The sequence below is a fragment of the Petaurus breviceps genome, unplaced genomic scaffold, assembly GCF_028583685.1.
Source record: "Petaurus breviceps papuanus isolate PSGF00001 unplaced genomic scaffold, PetGlider_PUasm1.0 207, whole genome shotgun sequence".
NCBI classification, from domain to species: Eukaryota; Metazoa; Chordata; class Mammalia; order Diprotodontia; family Petauridae; genus Petaurus; species Petaurus breviceps.
In genome coordinates this window covers 13,708,747-13,727,695 of record NW_027185850.1, presented here as the reverse complement: position 1 = coordinate 13,727,695, position 18,949 = coordinate 13,708,747, and the positions used below count along the sequence as shown (strand labels likewise).

At 41.9% G+C, this 18,949-nt stretch overlaps 1 protein-coding gene across 1 annotated transcript in view; it reads left to right on the top strand.

The window, feature by feature from the left end:
• Window positions 1–18,949, top strand: part of LOC138164910 (inaD-like protein) — a 337,451-nt gene that overhangs the window by 15,805 nt on the left and 302,697 nt on the right. The window contains exons 5-9 of the mRNA XM_069092869.1: window positions 1,879–2,018; window positions 3,371–3,566; window positions 5,728–5,901; window positions 13,112–13,333; window positions 16,193–16,295. Of these exons, the coding sequence (XP_068948970.1) occupies window positions 1,879–2,018; window positions 3,371–3,566; window positions 5,728–5,901; window positions 13,112–13,333; window positions 16,193–16,295 (835 nt within the window). The remainder of the gene's footprint in view (window positions 1–1,878; window positions 2,019–3,370; window positions 3,567–5,727; window positions 5,902–13,111; window positions 13,334–16,192; window positions 16,296–18,949) is intronic.

The window sequence follows — 18,949 nt, the reverse complement described above, 5'->3', positions numbered from 1 at the left end:
ACTGCCCTAGGGTCTTTGCCAAGAAAACCCCAGATGGGGTCACGAAGAGTCAGAGACCAATAAAAATGCCAAAACAGCAGCAACAACAAAGAAGTTTGTAGAAAGTAGGTTTGGGTAGAGGAAATTCTCAATGGGAAGCATCCTGTACTGATATAATCAGACCTCCATCTACCTTGGTGCCCAGCACAGCATGTGTCGTTATTGTTCAGTCTTCATACCCACATTGGGAGTTTTCTTGGCAGAGATGCTGCAGTGGTTGGCCATTTACTTCTCTAGCTCTTTACAAATGGGGTACTGAGGCAAACAGGATGAACTGACTTGCCCAGGGTCACACTGGTAGTAAGAGTCTCAGGCCCGATTTGAACTCAGGGAGATGAGTCTACCAGACTTCATGCCCAGAGCTCCATCCACTACACCACCTGGCTGCCCACCCTGCCATGTAGTAGGTGCTTAATTAATGCGTGTCTACCCACTACATTTCTCCTTTTCCCTCTCCCCTTTGCTTCTCCCAGAGGGCGAGCCCTTCAAGCAAAATTTAAAAAGAATTTAATGTTTGTTGATTGATTGACAACTTTATTTTAATATGTGTTCTCCTAATTTTTCATGTGTCTGCTTTGGTAGCAATTATGGGTATCAGGGGGAATAACCCTTCCTCCAAACTGAATTGGAGGTGATGTTGGCCTAACTTTGCCCTTATATGAATTGTGTGAGAGCCTTTTCTCCTGTTGCCTGCATGGTCCCTCTGGGCAGCCAGGAGGAGAGAATGGGGCTGATTCCTTACAGGGGGAAGGCTGCCTGTAATCTCTCTGGGAAGTGATCTGAGTGCTCCTTCCCTTCTGGCTTTCCTCTTCAAATCCTACTGAATAAAAGAAGACCGAGAGGGATGGAATTGATGCCCTCTTAATAACTATATTCAAGAGCTGGAGAAATGTTCCAAGTATCACCTTTGTCTGATTTCTCTTCTCACTTAAGTATAGTCTGTAATTGATCTTTGACATTTGGGACCAGATTTGCTCCTCACCTGAAATCACTGATGAAACCTTCCTTTGCCTGTGAGCTTCAGTTTACAAATGGAGACTGATTTGAAAAGATACGGCTAAATCAGATAGCAAATTCATTAATTTTAACAGCGCCACTTAAATCAGAATCCTTTGCCTAGCATTACTGCTTTATTCCATTTGTTCCATTGTTCAACAGTTAATTTTTGTGCCTTGCTTTTGTTAGCCCCCTGGCATTAGAAATGCTACTTTTCCAATTAGTGTGCTGTTATTGGAGTGAACAGAATCCTTGGCAATAAGGACTGGAGCCACGTGGTTAAAGATAAAACCCATGTGAAGGGTGATGTTTTCTCCCAGTTCTTCAGGTTGTCCCGGTAGAGACAATATGAACTTACTATAGGGTTTTAAAGGGGACTCCTTCTCCCCAAGATGCTTCTTGTTTTGACTTGAGCTAAAAGCTAGTACACTGAGGATTTAGAGCCTTGCACTCTTTGCCTCTGAAAATATAACCAACGAGAATTTTTAGTAAGAAACCAATGGGGAAAAGAATGCATAACATTTTGACAGTGTTTGCAGAAATGCTGCAAACATGCAATAGGAAACAGCATCTCCTCTGAGAGTTATTCTTCCTCTTGGGGTTCAGCTCATCGTGGGAACGAAGTGTCAGAATTCCTCCCCAATTCCTGGAGGTTTCAGAATTTTCTCGAGATCGACAAGCCCTGGATTTGAATTTTACTGACAATCATCAAGTGAGATTTTCCCAGAAATAAAAATCCTGGGTTGGTTTAGTCTTAGAACCATCCAAAGCCGTTCCATTTTGCTCAACAGTTTCAGAGTTATCTCTACATTAAACCATGGATCTCATTCCTCTCCCCATCAGGGCCGACAGATCGAATATATAGATATAGCAAAACCATCCATCGGAGGCCTGGGGTTCAGTGTGGTGACGGTAAGAAAGCAAAATGCTGGAGGCGTTGATCTCTTTGTGAAGGAAGTCCAGCCGGGAAGCATAGCAGACAGGTGAGGGTCGTTTATGTCCTCCCGGGCTTGGTTTGTTTCTCCCACAATAAATTTTTGAAACTATACTTTGTCGATCCCTCACTTTCCCCCACTATCTCTCTTCAACTTCCTCTCTTGAACTTCCTTGGGCCTCAGTTGTTCTGATCTGTAAGATGAGGGGATTGGATCAGATTGCCTGGAGATCCCTTCTACCCCAGAGCTGTCACTAAGGAGCTGATGTAGTTGCACAAGCAGGTTCTGTGTGGCCCCAGAACGCAGAATCCAGAGCCAGGAGGGGAAGGAAGTTGCCTAGAGGCAGATTTGGCTTTTTGTAGGGAGGGAAAAGCTTCCTGACAAGCTATGGGGTCCCAGTGGATTCTACCTCATTTAAGGTCTTCAGGCAGAAGCCAAATGATTACTTAGCACATTGTAGTTGTTCAGTCATATGTCACTCCCCATGACCCCATTTGGGATTTTCTTGGCAAAGACACTACAGTAGTTTGCCATTTCCTTCTTCACATTATTTGACAGATGAGGAAACTGAGGTAAACAGGATTAAGTGACTTGCCCAGGGTCACACTGCTAGAAAGTATCTCAGGCCAGATTTGAACTCAGGAAGAGGACTCTGCCTGTCTCCAGGCCCAGCACTCTATCCACTGTGCCACCTGGCTGCCCATAGGTTGGTGATCGGGCTTCTACTAAGAAGTAGTTATTCAAGGATGGATGGATTTTCCAAGGTATAGAATTCAAAAAAGAGAAGAAAAGAGGGATGAGGACTGACCCAGAGAGTAGGACTGAGGAGGGGGAGACAGAGAGACAAGAGGTTAACCATGCAGTGTCCAGGAATTCATTTCAGACAAGCATTCTAGGAAGAAGGTGGAGTTGTTACCAGGGCCAGGTCAAGGAAGGGGCACCAAGCAAAGCCAACGGAATCCAACCAGGAAGATGCCTTTGACTGTGTTGAGCAGTTTCAGTCTCATGATTGAAGCCACATCTCAGCAGGTTGGGGGTGGTTTTTTGGAGGCAGTGGTGAGGAAACAGATTGGGTGGGTGGGGAGAACACCTTCTAATAGAAGGGCTGGCATTGTTTTTGTTTACCTTTAAAACCAAATGTCTTTTTAAAAAACCCCAACAACCCAACAATTTGCAGGATGCACACAGTGTAACTTGTGTTAATTAGTTAATGTGTGCTCTGATGAAAAAACATTCTGAAGTGCTAAGTTGTAGTCTTTAATTGAAACAGTGTAATAAACAAAAGAATTCTGTAGCAACCTGCTGAATGTGGAGGCAGCAGGCATTGGGGTTTGTGGGTTTTGCTCTGGGAAGTTAACGAGCCACTTAACAGAAAGAAAAATGCCTTTCCCTATTTCAAGGGATCAGCGATTGAAGGAAAATGACCAGATCCTGGCCATCAATCACACCCTTTTGGACAGGAACATGACCCATCAACAGGCTATCGCTCTGCTCCAGCAGTGCACGGGATCTCTGCGGCTGGTGGTTGCCAAGGGATCACGGCAGTGGCTGAGCCAGGGTGCCGCTAACCTGAGTGATGCTAACCCTCCAGAGAAGGTGAGTAAAAAAATGGGAGAAGCGAATGAATCTTTCTAATATCAGATTTCCTGATATATGAATGAATGAATTAAAAAAATATGAAAAAAAATTTTTAAAAAGTATTTATTAAGTGGATAAGTATGTCCAAAAAGCAAAGACTATCACTGGCCCCTTACCTTTTAATGGAGGAAACAACACACCTACTTGTGGAATGTGGAGAAGACTGACACAGCCAGTCCATCCAGGGACATTGATGATTTATGTAAGATTTGCTGTCATGGAAGATTTCTCATTAGCCAAAGCTATGAGCCAGTAACTTAGACTGCCATGGAAGGGAATGTGAGCTCTCCAGCCAAGGCTGGGTGACCACTTGTCAGTGAGGTAACTGGGATTCTCCTCTAGGTGTGTGTAAGACTACAGTTTTAAGTTTCCAGTTCTCTGACAGAGTTTTTGTTTGTTTCTTTCTTCCTTGATACTGTCTTTAGCCAGAGAATTCATTTTTTCTTGACCTTGTTTTTTTTTTAAATTTTCTTTGCAAAGGATCTTTTTCTCTCCCTTTAATTTTCCTTAACAAGAATCAATTTTCTTTACCTCTCACATCTCCATTAAAAAAAAAGAAACTCATGTAACAAATATAGATATTCAAGGAAAACAAATTCCCATATTGACTGTGTCCACAAAGTATCGTTTTGTTCTCTGAACTCATTCCTTCTCTCAGGAGGTGGGAGCCTACTTCATCACAGGTCCTCTGGAATCACAGCTGGCTATTGCATTGATTGGAGGTCTTAAATCTTTCAAATTAGTTGGGCTTTCCGATGTTGGTATCACACAAATTGTTCTCCTGGTTCTGCTCACTTTATGTTGCATCAGTTCTTAACAAGTGTTTCCAAGTTTCTCTGATACTTCCTTCATCTTTCCTTATAGCATACTTATATTCCATTATACTCATACAGAATAACGTATTCTGCCATTCTTCAATTGATGGGCACCCCCTCAACGTCCAGTTCTTTGTCACCACAGAAAAAGTTGCTGTAAAATATTTATACATATGGGTCCTTTTCCTTTGATGTCTTTGGGGTGTAGGTCTGGTCATGATATCTTTGCAAAGGATCTATATTTAGAGTCATAAGGGGTGTTAGAATTTAGCTAGTCCAACCGCCTCATTTTACAGAGGAGGAAGTTGAGCCCTTCCCCCCCCCCCCCATCCAATGAAATGACTTGCTTAGGCTTGTACAGTAAGCAATTGACTGGGGATGAGGATAGACACCAGATCCTCCCAATACAACCTTTACCTGTTGGCTCCTTGCTGCCCTAAAATTCAGAGCAGCGCCCTTTACAGCATGGCCTGGCACCCCTGAGACTCAGTTTCTTCAACTGTAAAATGGGGAGAATAGAAGTCATAGAATGTCTCTTCTATTTCATTTTTGTGTTGTTTTAGTCTATGATTCCTTCTCCTTGATAATCTTTGAATTTCTATTTACAATAGTGGAGCATCCCTAAGCAGTAAGAGTAAATGTGTGAGATTTTAGATGGTTGCATGCTTGCATGCTGTCATGGCTGGCAGCTGAATTTCTAGAAGCCTTGCATATTTGCAATAGAAATTGGAACAAGGTATCAAAATGGACCTCCTTCTCTTCCTGCCTCCATTCCCTTCACACAACAGCTGCCACCACCTCAGTTTGCCCCAGCACCAAATCTGTGGCTCTCCATTGCCTAAACTCCTGAGAGACATTCAAGTTTCCCTGTGATTGGAGGGTGTAGCTGCCCTGAGGCATATCCCACCTACACACCGTTCTCCAAATAACTCTCCTACCTCCCTGGCTTTCCTTCCTTCTAGAATGCCTTCTGGGTCTATCTTTGCTGGTCTAGATACCACCCATCTTTCAAATTCTAATTCCAGTCCTTCATAAAAGTGATTTATCCATCTTTCTGTATGCCTGCCTGCCTGTCTATCTCTGTTCCTTATCTCTGTGTCTTTGTCTCTGTCTTTCTTTTTGCCTTTATATCTCTGTAATTTGTGTGTCTCCACAGTGTATATGTTCTATCTCCCCTACCAAATAAGTGGTCAGTTCCTTGAGGGCAGGGCCTATCCTTTTTTTGCCTTCCATATAATAATAGGTGCTCAATATTTTTAATAACTGCTGGATTTGTTGAGTGTGTGATGTTCCTCTCCATACAGAAAACCCCTAGAATTGTTGATGGTGACGGGACTGTAACAGATGCTTTTTGCTGGGGTCACGTTGAAGATGTGGAACTTATTAATGACGGCTCCGGCTTGGGGTTCGGAATTGTTGGTGGAAAATCAAGTGGGGTTGTAGTGAAGACCATTGTTCCCGGAGGATTAGCACATCGGGTATGTGGCTTTTCCGGTTCACCGTTGTTTCTTGTTATTGTTCCAAAAAATTGTTGTTTGTTTAAAACTTAGTAACTTTCGGCAAAAACAAACCTGAGTCACAGCTGCAAAGTCACCGAATCTCTGAATTGAGAAGAAGCTCATGGGTCAGGCCTGACCCATTGTAATCTGGGTGTGTCCATTTCCACAGAATCAGTACTCTTAGCAGTCTGTACAGCATATAGGTATCCTTTGACCAAACTTCAGCTTCCTATGGGAGAAATTTGTACAGGGCTATTAGGAATGTAACTAGGCTTGTTTTAACTGTCCTGTTCTCCCTGTCCCAGCCTCCCCAGTCCCCTGCTGGGGAACACAGTTTTCCAGCCAACCAAACCTAAAAGGACTTTCAAAAGGAGCCAAAAAGGCATCTTTTGCCTCCCCTTCCCAGAATCTACAGTAGCCTTATGCTTCAGTAGAACAGACAAACAAAGTATACGACTACCTTGGGGTAGGTTTATCCATAGATGCCCTTTTTTGGCAGCTTGTAGTCTTGGGCCATGGACTACATTTGCCAAGGGAAGAGCTGTTCCCTATGTGATCCCTGGGAGCTGGCCAACCTTAGGTGGTTTATGCCTGCTGTCTCTCTACCACGTTTTCTGTACCATTCACAATATCCTGGTGCCCCTTACCTCCAGAGCTGAGGTGCTGGCCTCGGGTCCCCCCTTGTAGATTCTTCACTGCAGACTGGGCTCCTCCTTCCTATAAATAACTCAAGTTCAGCCAAGAACTGTTGCTCATATCAACATTTCAGCTTCATTAGTGTGTCTGCCAGAAGGTGAATTGATTTGGTTAAGCTAAATTACACTAAGGCTGTTCTTTCCCCCACTATCCTTCCACCCCCTCCCATAACTAATACTCTCTGCTCCCTCTTATTAACTCTCCATGGACGACTGTTCAACCAAATAAATCTTCTGTTGGTACGATTGCAGTAGTGAGTGACATACTTCATCCTTAGCTATGCTCCTTAAATCCCATCCTGTTTGTCTGTTCTCTAGGCAAAAGATGCCCTTTTTGTTCTATTTGAGTCTACATCCTTTTTTTTTAAAAAATTAAGTGTTGAATGGATATCTTTTGTTTTTACATCACCAACATTTCTTTCTTTTTTTTTTTTTGGAGGGCAGTTGGGGTTAAGTGACTTGCCCAAGGTCACATGGCTAGTTTTTGTGTTAAGTGTCTGAGGCCGGATCTGAACTCAGGTCCTCCTGATTCTAGGGCTGGTGCTCTATTCACTGCACCACCTAGCCACTCCCACCAACATTTCTTTTTTTTTTAAATTTTTTTTTAGTTTACAGGATTCAATTCCACAATTCCTTGAGTTTCACATTTTGTCCCCCTCCCTCCCCTTCCCCCCAAGGCAGCATATAGTCAAGTATAGGATCTGTAAATACTTTCACATTATACATTAGTCAGGTTATAAGTATGGATTGTACCAACTGGAATGAAAAATGGTAAAGAGGACATAAAACCAAATAAGAGAAGGAAAAAGATCAGGTATTTTGCTTCCACCTGGATATAAACTCAGTTCTTTCTAGTTCTTTCTCTGGATGCACATATTTCTCTCCATCATGAGTCTTTTGGGATTGACTTATATCACTGCATTTCTGATAAGAGTCCAGTCTATCAAAGTTGGTCATCACACATACGTTGTGTCTGTAATTGTGTACAAATTCCTCCTGGTTCTACTCTTCTCACTCAGCATCAGTTTGTACAAGCCTCTCCAGGTAAATCCCACCAACATTTCTTGATGTATTTCTCCTCTCCCCTATTCACAGAAGAAACCATCAGTAATAATACAGGATGGGAAAAAAAGGCAGGAGGAGAAACCAATTCAGCAAAACTATCCAAAGTATTTGAAAGTTGGCTGTTGTATGCAGCATTCAGCACCCATATCCCCCTACCTCTAACCAGCAGGGAGGAAGCTGCTTTAACATCCCTCTTCTCTGAGGCCAAACTTGGTCATTATAACTTCACAACATTCATCTTCAATTATTTTATCGATGTTCATTCCATTTATATTCTTGTAATCATTGTGTATGTAGTTTTCTTTGTTCTGCTTACTGAAGTTTGTATCAGTTCATATGCTGAGTGCTTCTGAATCCATCAGAATCATTGTTTCTTATAGTGCAGTAATATTCCATTGCATTCATTTACCACAATTTGTTTAGCCATTCTCCAATTGATGGGCATTGGCTTTGTTTCATACCCACTTAATGGGCATTTACTTTGTTTCTAGTTTTTTGATGCTCTACATTGGTTGAGGTATTTGGGCAAGTTCTTTTGGTCCTGACCACAATAAACACAAGTTTATTCTTCTAAGAACTCTTCTGCCCATACCTGATGTGACCCTTGCAACGAAAGAGGCTGACGTCTATTCTAGAAGGACTAGGGGAAGAAGCTGACTTACCTTATGTAAAGCCAGCATCCTTGTGACTCCCAGGCTCACTGTGTCTGGCAGGAGTGAGGAGTATTGTAAAGAGAGTATAAGGAAGGTCCTTATTATGTTGAGTAGGCTGCCTGTGTTGAACCTTAGGGAGGCCATGCCAGTGGTAGATGACCTGTAGGGTTGGAGGGGGACCCCATGGCGTTGGGATCACAGCTCCATTAGGTCTTGGGTACTCCCACTGCTGATTCAATTCACAGTTCTTCTGTGACCTAGCAGATGTGTATAGTAGTCTTTGAAAAAAATTGGTGGGACTCAAAAATTTCTTCTTCAGTGAACCTAGTAATGAGTATCTCTAAATTTAGCAGGGCTGATTTTCAGGTAATAGGTATACTAGCCATTACCAGGCTAGGGAAGGACTGGTCAGAGCTGGCCTTTGGCCCATGGGCCATCGAGGACCCAGGCTTCCTTCCTTCCTTCAATGAGATACCAGAATAAAACTTGGGTTTGGGACTTTCCTGTTTCTTAAAAGAAAAACTAGTTGTGGGTGCCAGAAACTTAAATTTTAAAAAAATGTGTACATCTATATTTTAATAAAAGGGCAGTGCACCAATAGATTAGAAGAATGGGTGCTTTTGGCCATTGCTGGTTACTGATCCCCCTTTGCATCTGGGTTTGTATTTTTCTATTGCTTTTTGATGGTTGTTGTTGATTTCTGATACCTGTTCAGGTACTAATTTAGCTCTTTTCCTTTTAATTTGCTTGCCTAGTCTACAGATTATGGAAGGAAGAGGCCTCTTGCAAAACTAAAATAAAAGCCAGCAATTTGAGATGCAAGAATGAAGCAACTTGCCTGTCATTCCAGAGCCTTTCCTATCTATCAATCTGACTAATAACTGTTTTTGCCCTGACTGATTCTTGAGAACACCTGCTTTTCTGTAATGAACAAAATGTTTGGCTTCCAGTGACAGATGCAAATTAACTGCCACAGTTTAAATTAAGCAAGAGGTGAAGTAAAATTGGGAAAAAAATATATATAGTGCATTTTAAAAGAGAAAGTCAGTTCAAAAGCATTTTGTTACTTTCACATGCAAAGCAGCTTAGTCCAATTCCACAATTTTCCACTTTGTGCCAGGCCTAAGGGGTTCAAGGCCAAAGCAAAATGTTCCTTGCCCTTGAGAAAGTGATATTCTACTGGGGAAATAAAAAAGAAACAAATAAAGAATGAGCACCACCAACTGGGGAAATTAGAAAAGGCCCCACAGTGGCTAAGGCCTTTAGCTGAGGATTGAAAGGGGCTAGAAATTTCACAAAATGGTAGTGAGAGAGCTTTCCAGGCAGGAGGGGCAGCCTTTTTAGGAGGCGGAGTATTGCCTGCAGGTAATAGCAATGAGGACGGTTTGCTGAAGTCATTCATGCATCGAGGGCATTTTATTTTCCTCTACCTCTAACTAAAAATTAGCAATTATTTAAAAATCTGATTCTGAGAAGGAGCCTTGGGTTTCGCCAGACTGCCAGAAGACGCTTGCGGGAGAGACAGTGTGGCTCTGTGGAGAGGACACTGGAGCTGGGTTTGCATCCTGATTCTTCCCCCCACCACCTCTGTAACCTTGGGCAAAGGGCCTTTCAGTATTCTTCCCTGCAGACTATACCATCTTCTGAAGAGGCTGCCTGGAATGCTTTCCCACTACCATTCTGTGAAATCTCTGGCCCCATTAATGCTCAGCCAAAGGACCTTGGCCAACATGAGACCCTTCCTCACCCCCCCAGCTGTCAGTGCTCACCCTCACCGAGATATTGTGTATTCTTTGTATTTACCCATTGTGTACAAGTCATTCTCCCCCAGATAGGCCAATGCCCATCAATTCCCAAATATTTTTAAATATATTGGAGCCAGGTTGGTCTTTACACACCAGACAGATTCATCTGATGTTGATCTTAGAGGCAGTAGGAAAAGCACTGAAGGGGTATTGGGTGACAGGGTCAGATCTGTGCTTTAGGAATGTGAATTCGGCAGCTAGGAGGAGGAGGAGGAGGAGAATGTTCTTTCTCTCCACCATTAGACTGTGAGCTCCTGGTGGGCAGGGAGCCTTTTTTTGCCTTTCTCCGTATCCTTAGCAGCTGAGCACAGTGCCTGGCATGTCGTAAGTGCTTAATAAATGCTTATGGACTCTTGACATTTAGAGGGCTGTTAAGGCTGGGCTTGGGCGTCTGGACTGCATTTTGGAGGCAGGGGGCAGCAGGGGGCTGCCTGACCCTTTTGACAGCAGGGCTACTATCTCAACCTTTACAACCTAGCAACTTCTCAGTTGCAAAATGAATGCTTCAGCTTTGAATATCAACTTTGCTTTATTCTGTGCTGTGTGCCAGGAGAGCAGAAAAATGGTTCTTACCTTCCACTTGATGCCTTTCATTTTGTGGTTTCAAAGAACCACTCTGCTATTCTTCAGCAGGGTCACTCAGGTAGAAAGAAATTGTGGGAAAAATGCTCACAAGTGGTACTCTAGTAATTAGGATTTTCCATTCTGTCAGTGGTCAGGTCTTCAGGCATTAACCTGTTAGTGGGGACTTATTTCAGGGGGACGGAACCTGTTAAATTTACTAATGGATCAAATTTCTTCTCAAAAATGCTGGTGGGTTGGACTAATATTGTTTGGTAGAAGAATAAGGGGATAGTGACAGTAACAACAGCTTATATTCAGTTAATGCTTTCTGGTGCTGAGCACTTTCTGGGCATTATCTCAGGCACCCTGTGGGGAGAATTTTTCCTTTGAAGTCCCAGATCTGAGCTCTATTCATCTCTCCTGATGAGTGATCCATCCATCAGTGATTCGGTGAAGCAAGAATACTGTGTGGGTTGGTGGAAGTGACAGAGGCAGATTTGGGCCCAGGGTCAGGAACAGCTTCCTGAGAGAGCTGTCCCTTTGTCTGGTGGGGTCTCCCTCTTGGAAGGGCTTCAAGCAGAAGCTGAATGATTGAGAGTTGAGGATTTTATTGTAGAAGGGTTGGTGTTGAGGGGTAAGGGGTTGGACTGGGGGACTGAGTGATTCTATTAATTTGAGCTTCAAAGTTTATATTTATTTATGTATCCCTCTCTCTCCAGACCTTTGATTCCATCCACGTAGGGAACTCCCAAGTCAGGTCAAGTCAACAAGCATTTGTTAAATGCTTGTTATGCTCCAGGCCTTATGAAAGGAACCCCTGCTGATGCCATTTGGGAGCCTATCCAAATCCCATGGTCTTAGAGAGTAGTGTGGGGCACTGGGAAGTTAGATGACTTTTCCCATGGTCATGTAGCCAGTCAGTTACAGGACCCAAATTCAAGTCTTCCTTACTTCAGGGAGAGGCCTCTATCCACGGTACCATGCTGCCTCTTGAACTTTGGTGATTAGAGTTAATTCAGCAAGAGAGCTATAGTTTGTATGTGATGCCATTAACCTAGCCTTTGGCAAGTATTTGATAACATATCTTAGTAAATGTTTATTGACTGACCACCTCCTAATATTTCTTCAGAGAAGATGGTGAAGACATGGACTAGATGCTAACACAGTTTGATGGGCTCAGAACTGGCTGAATGACTGATCTCAAAAAGAAACCCTCAGAGCTCGGTTTTGCATGTGGTCTTCAGTGGCCCTAGTGCCTCAGGAATCTGCCTGGTCCTGTGCTCATTACCATTCTTTATGGGCACCTTACAAAGGTGAACAGGCAATATGCTTATCAAATTTGCTGATGACAATAGCTGAAGGGGAGAGAGTTTAACACACTGGATGTCAGAGCCAGGATTCTCAGAGATCTTGACAGGCTAGAAGCAAGGGTGGGGAACCTGTGGCCTCGAGGATACATGTGGCCCTCCCTCTAGGAGCCTCAAGTGCAGCTCTTTGACTGAATCCAAACTTCACAGTTTGGAAATCTGGAATTTGTGAAGACCTAGAGGGCCACATGTGGCCTTGAGGCCGTAGGTTTCCCACCCCTGGAGAGCATTGAACTGAATCTAATAAGACAAAATTTAGTAGGAAAAAATTATGTTTCATTGGAGTATTAAAAAATCACCTTCTCGAGTGCATTTTGGGAAAACGATGGTTGGTCAATAGTTTTTCTGAAAAATATTTGGAAGTTTCAATGGATTTTAGGCTAAAGGTGAGTCAGAAGAATGGTGTGGCAGCCAGAAGAAATCATGAGAATTTGGGCTGCATTGAAAGGTATAAATAACGTCTTAGAACTACAAAGGTCAGAGTCCTGTTCTGGGTCCTGTGCTATCACACCTCACCTGGTGTACGGTGCTTTATTCTGGGCACCATAGTTTAAGAAGGGCTTGGATAAACTGGAGAAGACTGAGGGGGAACACAGCCAGGTTTGTAAAATGGGAAGCAGCATCATGCATTTGAAAGAGGACCTGAATTAATTCAGATTCTGCGTGTGTGCGTGCGTGCGTGTGTGTGTGTGTGTGTGTGTGTGTATACACAGACATACACACACATCTTCAAGTCATAGAACTGTGATCTTACGATCTTTTAATCCAATGATATATGAATTGTCCATGGCCTCAAGGAACTTGCATTCTACTGGGGAGAGGGATTCAACACATGTATCGATATACAAGGTAGATACCAAGGAATACAAAGGAATTTCAATTTTGCTCTCAGAATGTTATTAGTTGGAGTGTGGGTTCATGTCTTGCTTGCTTCTAGTCATATTTCCAGCGCTTGCCAGTGTCTGGAACATGGCAAATACTTAAGAAATGAATTCATTCATTCTTTCCTTTTCTGTCTCCTTGGCTCATGCCCCTTGAAGAATGGGAAGCTTCAGACTGGGGACCACATCTTGAAGATTGGTGACACAGATGTGCAAGGGATGAGCAGTGAGCAAGTCGCCCAAGTCCTGAGGAATTGTGGGAATTTAGTGAGGATGGTGGTGGCGAGAGACCCTGTTGGCGAAATTTCTGTGACTCCCCCTACCCCAGCAACCTTGCCTGTCGTTACTCTGCCTCCCGTGTCTCCTTGCAGCCAGAGCAGGGTGAGTCCGCTCTTCCGTCTTCAGTCTTTTAAAGCTAAGTCTGCATTAAGGCACATCTAATCAGGGTTGACAAGGCTTTTATCTCTCTGGATACTACTGGAGTAGATGAACCAAACTCATGAATCACACTGATGGGCTCAAGGTTTTGGAAAAGGACAAGAATAAAAGGGGAAGGGAGAGACAAATGTGGAGGATTAAGAGAAAGATCAAGGAGGAAAGAAAGGGGAAATTTGTATGAGCTGGCAAGTCTGGGCCCCTCCATGATGAACTCAGAAATCACGTTCACACAGTGCCTAGCATACAGTAGGTGTTTAATCATTGCTTATTGCTTGGGCTTGACTTTAGACTCTCTTGCATCAGATCTGGCCTCTTTCTGATGGGGAGTCATCCATAGGGTCAGGAGAGCTGGAAAGGAAATTGGAGACCATTTAGTCCAACTCCCTCATTTTACAGATGAGGAAACTGATGCTCACAAGAGTAAAGTGACTTGCCCCAGATCATTTTGGTAGTAAATGTTCAAAGTGGGTTTGGAATCAAGGGCAGGGCTCTTTCCACTGTGATATGTTATGTCCACAAGCACTAGGCTGGCAGGAAGTGCTAGGTTTACATGCTGGCTTTGCCAACTGTGGACTCAGTTCACTTAGTGAGGCACTAAACCTACCTGGGCCTCGGTTTCCTTATCCATAAAATAGCGCAATAATTAGATTGGATCAGGAATTCTTGCTCTGGAACCTGTGAACTTGTTTTTGAAAATATTTTGCTAATTCTATAATATAAGTGGTTCCCTGTGCAATTCTGTATAGTTTGTTTTGTGTGTCTAGTGCTTGGCACATAGGATGCATTTAATAAATGCCCATTGACTGACTGCATTTATTTTTTTATTTCATTAAAAAAATTTTAATCTTTACTTTTATTTTCTTTGATCCATTGAAATATTTCCCAATTTCATGTAAATAAACATTAACACTTTTTTTTTTACATTTTGAGTTCTAAATTCTCTCCCTCCTTCTCTCCTCTTTGAGTGGTCTAACAATTTGATATCATTATCAAACATATGAAGTTATAATGCCACATTGCAAAAGAAAAGCACAGGCAAAAAAACCCAGGGAAAATAAAGTAAAAAAAAAAGTCTGCTTCAATGTGCATTCAGAGTTCGTCAGTTCTCTCTCTGGAGGTTAGAGAGCATTTTTCAACTTGGAACCTTTGGAATTGTCTTGGATCATTGGACTGACTGCAATTAACAACAGTGTTCTGAGATGGGCTGCAGAGGCTTGGCCGGACAGTCAGTGGTTAAGAGCCCCTGGTCCAGTCTGTTTTATAGGCAAGGAAACTGAAGGCCTCAGTGGTCAAGTGACTTTACACCAGGTCACATGGGTAGTAGCATCAGAGGTGAGATTGGAACCCACATCCTTTCAATCCATAATCAGAGCACACTAGTCTTTTCAGACTAAAGGGGTAAAGACAAAATAAAACCACCTTTGTCTCTCAGTGGCTTTCAGATACCAAGGGGCATTTAGGTGCCTTTTCTATCAGTGTACATTGTTGGTGCTTCCAGGATAGCTGTTAATCTTCTTCTGGGCACTCCCTCTGCTATTGCAGATAGCGACTCCTCTATGACTTCGATTACTTAGAGGCCTTTCCATCCCACAAACAATGACTGATGCTAACTAGTGAGATCCCTTGCTTGTGAAATGTTGGGAAATTCAGACGCTTGCGTTTGAGAAATAGCACATAGCATGATGATGGCTGGGTTGTCCAGCATGAGGATGGTAGGGCTTTCCAGCATGATAATGGCAGAGCTGTCCAGAATGATGATAGCAGGGCTGTCTGGTGGAATTCTTGGTACCAGAAAGTGATAGATGGCCTGGTGCTGAGGGACAAATAAAAATAGCTGGTTAAGAGTAGCATAAGGATAGCATATGCTTCCCCCTGCCCAAGTGCTTGGTGATGGCTGGTCATTATATTGCTACTTAACTGAAGAGTAGCTTTATAAGGGACAGATCCTTTAGCTTTGATTTCTAGGGGCCCAAATGGATGCCTAGAACTGTTCTCCGTGCTAGAATTTAGCCTGTTTAAGATTTGTGGCTCGTTATTTTTTTTACAAACTTATTTAAATATGTATTCTGATCCTTATTGCCTCCCCCCCACCTACACACACACACACTGTGCATTCTGGGGGGTAGAAGAGTTTTTAGGAAGTTATTTCAGTGTTTTTCTTTTCCTTTTTTTTAATTTAAAAACCATTTTGATTTAAATTATTTAAATTTTAAAAGCCCTTAAAAAAAGTGTTTTGATTTCCATTCAAAATAGTGTTGTGATGATTCCTTCCTCATCTATTCTGTGATATTGTAAATCCAAAGGAATGCAGTGATTTTTTTTAGCTCAGCCTCTAGGATAATATTTTTATCCCAAGCCCTAGGATAATATTTCTGACAGTCTCAACTTAAGATCTTCCCTCAATTTAAGGTATCTCCTTATTTTTTCTTTTAATCACTATCTGGCTTCCAATTCTATTGTATAACACCCCTATGAAAATACTTGTTTGAAGAAAAAGGTCCCGGAAAAATCAAGAGTATTTTCACAGTAACATAGGCATATGTTACCTTTGGCAAGTCACTTAACTTCCTCATTTGTAAAATGAAAGGATTGTATGAGCTGGACTTCCCTTCCCTCTTGAGATCTGTGATGCTCTCTACGTCTTTGGATGAGTCACATCAATTTTCTAGGCTTCAGTTTTCCCACTTGTAAAATGAATGGGTTGCACTGGGTGGCTATGAAGGTGCCTTCCCCCACTCTATGATCCGCTGGTATTAGATGCCATGATTATTGATTGAAATTGGCTTTCTTTTTCCTCTCCAGATTGATGGCTCTCTTTTTGATACTTATGATGTTGAACTCACTAAAAAGGATGGCCAGAGTCTTGGCATTACGATCATTGGATATGCTGGCTCCACACATGCAGGTGAATGCTTTTTCTTTTCTACTTGGAAGCTTTCTTGGATGCTTTTTCCAGTTCTGGGTACAGTTCCTCCAATACCTTTGCCTTTTGGACATTGGAGGACAAAATCCATGAATGTGCTATAAAAGTGAATTACTCCTAATGAAGAACAACAGAGAATTGAGATTCATCCTTTGAGCTCTATTATCTCCCCAGTACTTAGCACAATAAAGGTCTGTCTCTGTCTCTCTTTCCCTTTCTTCCCCCTTCTTTCCTCTTTCACTCCATCTGTATCATGTATGTATGTATATATCCATCCATCCATCTCTCCCTCTACCCCCCTCCCTGCCTGGTTATAGTAGGTAGGCATCACCAGAAAGTTGTATAGTGCTGGTTCTGATTAACATAGGATTTTCCCTTTTTTTCTTTTTCTTTTTTTTTTTTAAGCAATTGGGGTTAAGTAACTTGCTCAAGGTTACACGGCCAGGTGTTTCTGGGTGGGTGCTAAGTGTCTGAACCCAGATTCGATCCCAGGTCATCCCGACTCTGGGGCCGGTGCTCTTACTCACTGTGCTACCTGGCCGCCCCTTCCCTTTTTTTCTTCCCTTTTTTTTCTCAATTAATAAGCATTTTTTCTTTGCTTCCTACTTTCATTTAAAAGAGAAATGAAAAACACTTGTAACAAATATGCATAGACAAGCAAGAGAAATCCCCACATGGGCAACGCTGAAAAGCATTTATCTTGCTCAGCATCTGGAATCCTTTCCCTCTCTGTCAGGGGCTGGGTGACTCCTGATAGGCATCAGGTTGAGTGTTGGATGACTGCTTAAAATAGAGGCAGAGGTAGAGCAGGATAATGTCAAAAGACCTAATTTCAAATCCTGCCTCTGTCACTCTAGGTGACCTTGATTGTCTCATTTTCCTCTCTGAGCCTCCATTTCATCATCATCATCATGATCTTCAACATTATCATCATCATCCTCATCATCCCTAGGATTTCAGTTAGAGCTTTAAAGTTTACAGAGTACTTTTACAAATATGATCTCATCTGATCATATGTGGACTGGGTTATTATCCCCACTTCACTGATGAGGAAATTAAAGCAGATCAAAGTTAACCAACTGCTCAAAGAAAGTCTATCCAATACACTGGAGGCCTTCCAATGGGTAGGATATCAGTAAAGATATTACTGTCATATACACTTATCAATCTCCTCAAGTTAGTACATCAACTTAACACGAATATACATTTTACAAAGTCAGAAAAGCAAAACATCCTTTTTTTGAACAAGTTTCTTGAATCCCCCTGGGCTTCCTTCTATGTCTGACTCCTTGGGCACCAGTGCTCATCCCCAGAACTCTTTCTGAGCACAGGAACACAGCTACTGAAGAATACTTGCATACTGTTCTTTGAGCAAGGACAGACAATATTTTTTTTTTTTAAAGCAATCAGGGTTAAGTAACTTGCTCAAGGTTACACAGCCAGTTATTTTTGTGTGGGTGCCGAGTATCTGAGGCCGGAACCGATCCCAGGTCTCCCGAGGCTGGGGCCAACGCTCTTACTCACTGCACCACCTGGCCGCCCCTCAGATAATATTTTTAATGTTGAGATGAAACAACACCTCTACATATATATTTTTCGAATAGCAATTTGAAAAACTAGAAAGATATTATTTTTTAAATGTTAGAACAAAATAGTTTGACCTTCCAGATACTATTGGATTTAGTAGTCATTACTTTTGCTGATTCTGTTTCATTTTTCTTTTAAGGAATGGCTCTCTAGGACAAGGAGGGGATTTATTCAGAAATCAGAGTAAAGGGGAAAAAAAACAATAAATATTTTTAAAGAAAAGAAAAATATAGTTTGAATACTTAAAAATCACATTTTAGGCGACATACTTCCTGATAGAGATGTGAGGGACTCAGGGTACAGATTAAGACAAACATTTTTCGGACATGGCCAGGGCAGGAATTTTGCTTGATTTTGCATATTTGTTAACACAAGTTTTGTTTTTCTGTTTTTTCTTCCATGGAAGAGGGAGGAAGAAAAATAGATTTTTATTAATTTAAAAAATACAATTTCATTTAAAAATCATATGCATGATTCCAGATGATTAGTGACTTCTAACAATTCCCTGTATTTTGTTAAATATTTCTACATATAAAATGTTTTTAAACAATTTCTTAAACTTTTGAGTTCCAAATTCTTTCCCTCGCTCCCACCTCTCTCCCATCCTTGACAAGGCTAGCAATTTGTTATTAATTGTACATGTGAAGCTGTGCAAAACATTCCCATGTTAGCCATGTTGCAAAAGAAAACAAACAAAATAAAATAAGAAAAATAAAGAAAGTGAGGAAAAAAAGACTATGTTTCAATCTACACTGAGTTCATTAGTTCTCTCTCTGGAGGTAGAGAACATTTTTCATTATGGGTCCTTTGGATCATTGTTCTGATCAGAGTCTTTCAGAGTTGATCATCCTTATAATATTTCTGTTACTGTGTATAGTTCTCGTAGTTCTGCTTACTTCCCTTTGTATCAGTTCATGTAAGTCTTCCTGGGTTTTTCTGAAACCATACTGCTCATCATTTCTTATAGTACAATACTACTCCATCACAATCATATACTCCAACTTGTCCAGCCATTCCCCAACTGATTGGCATCCCCTCGATTTCCAATT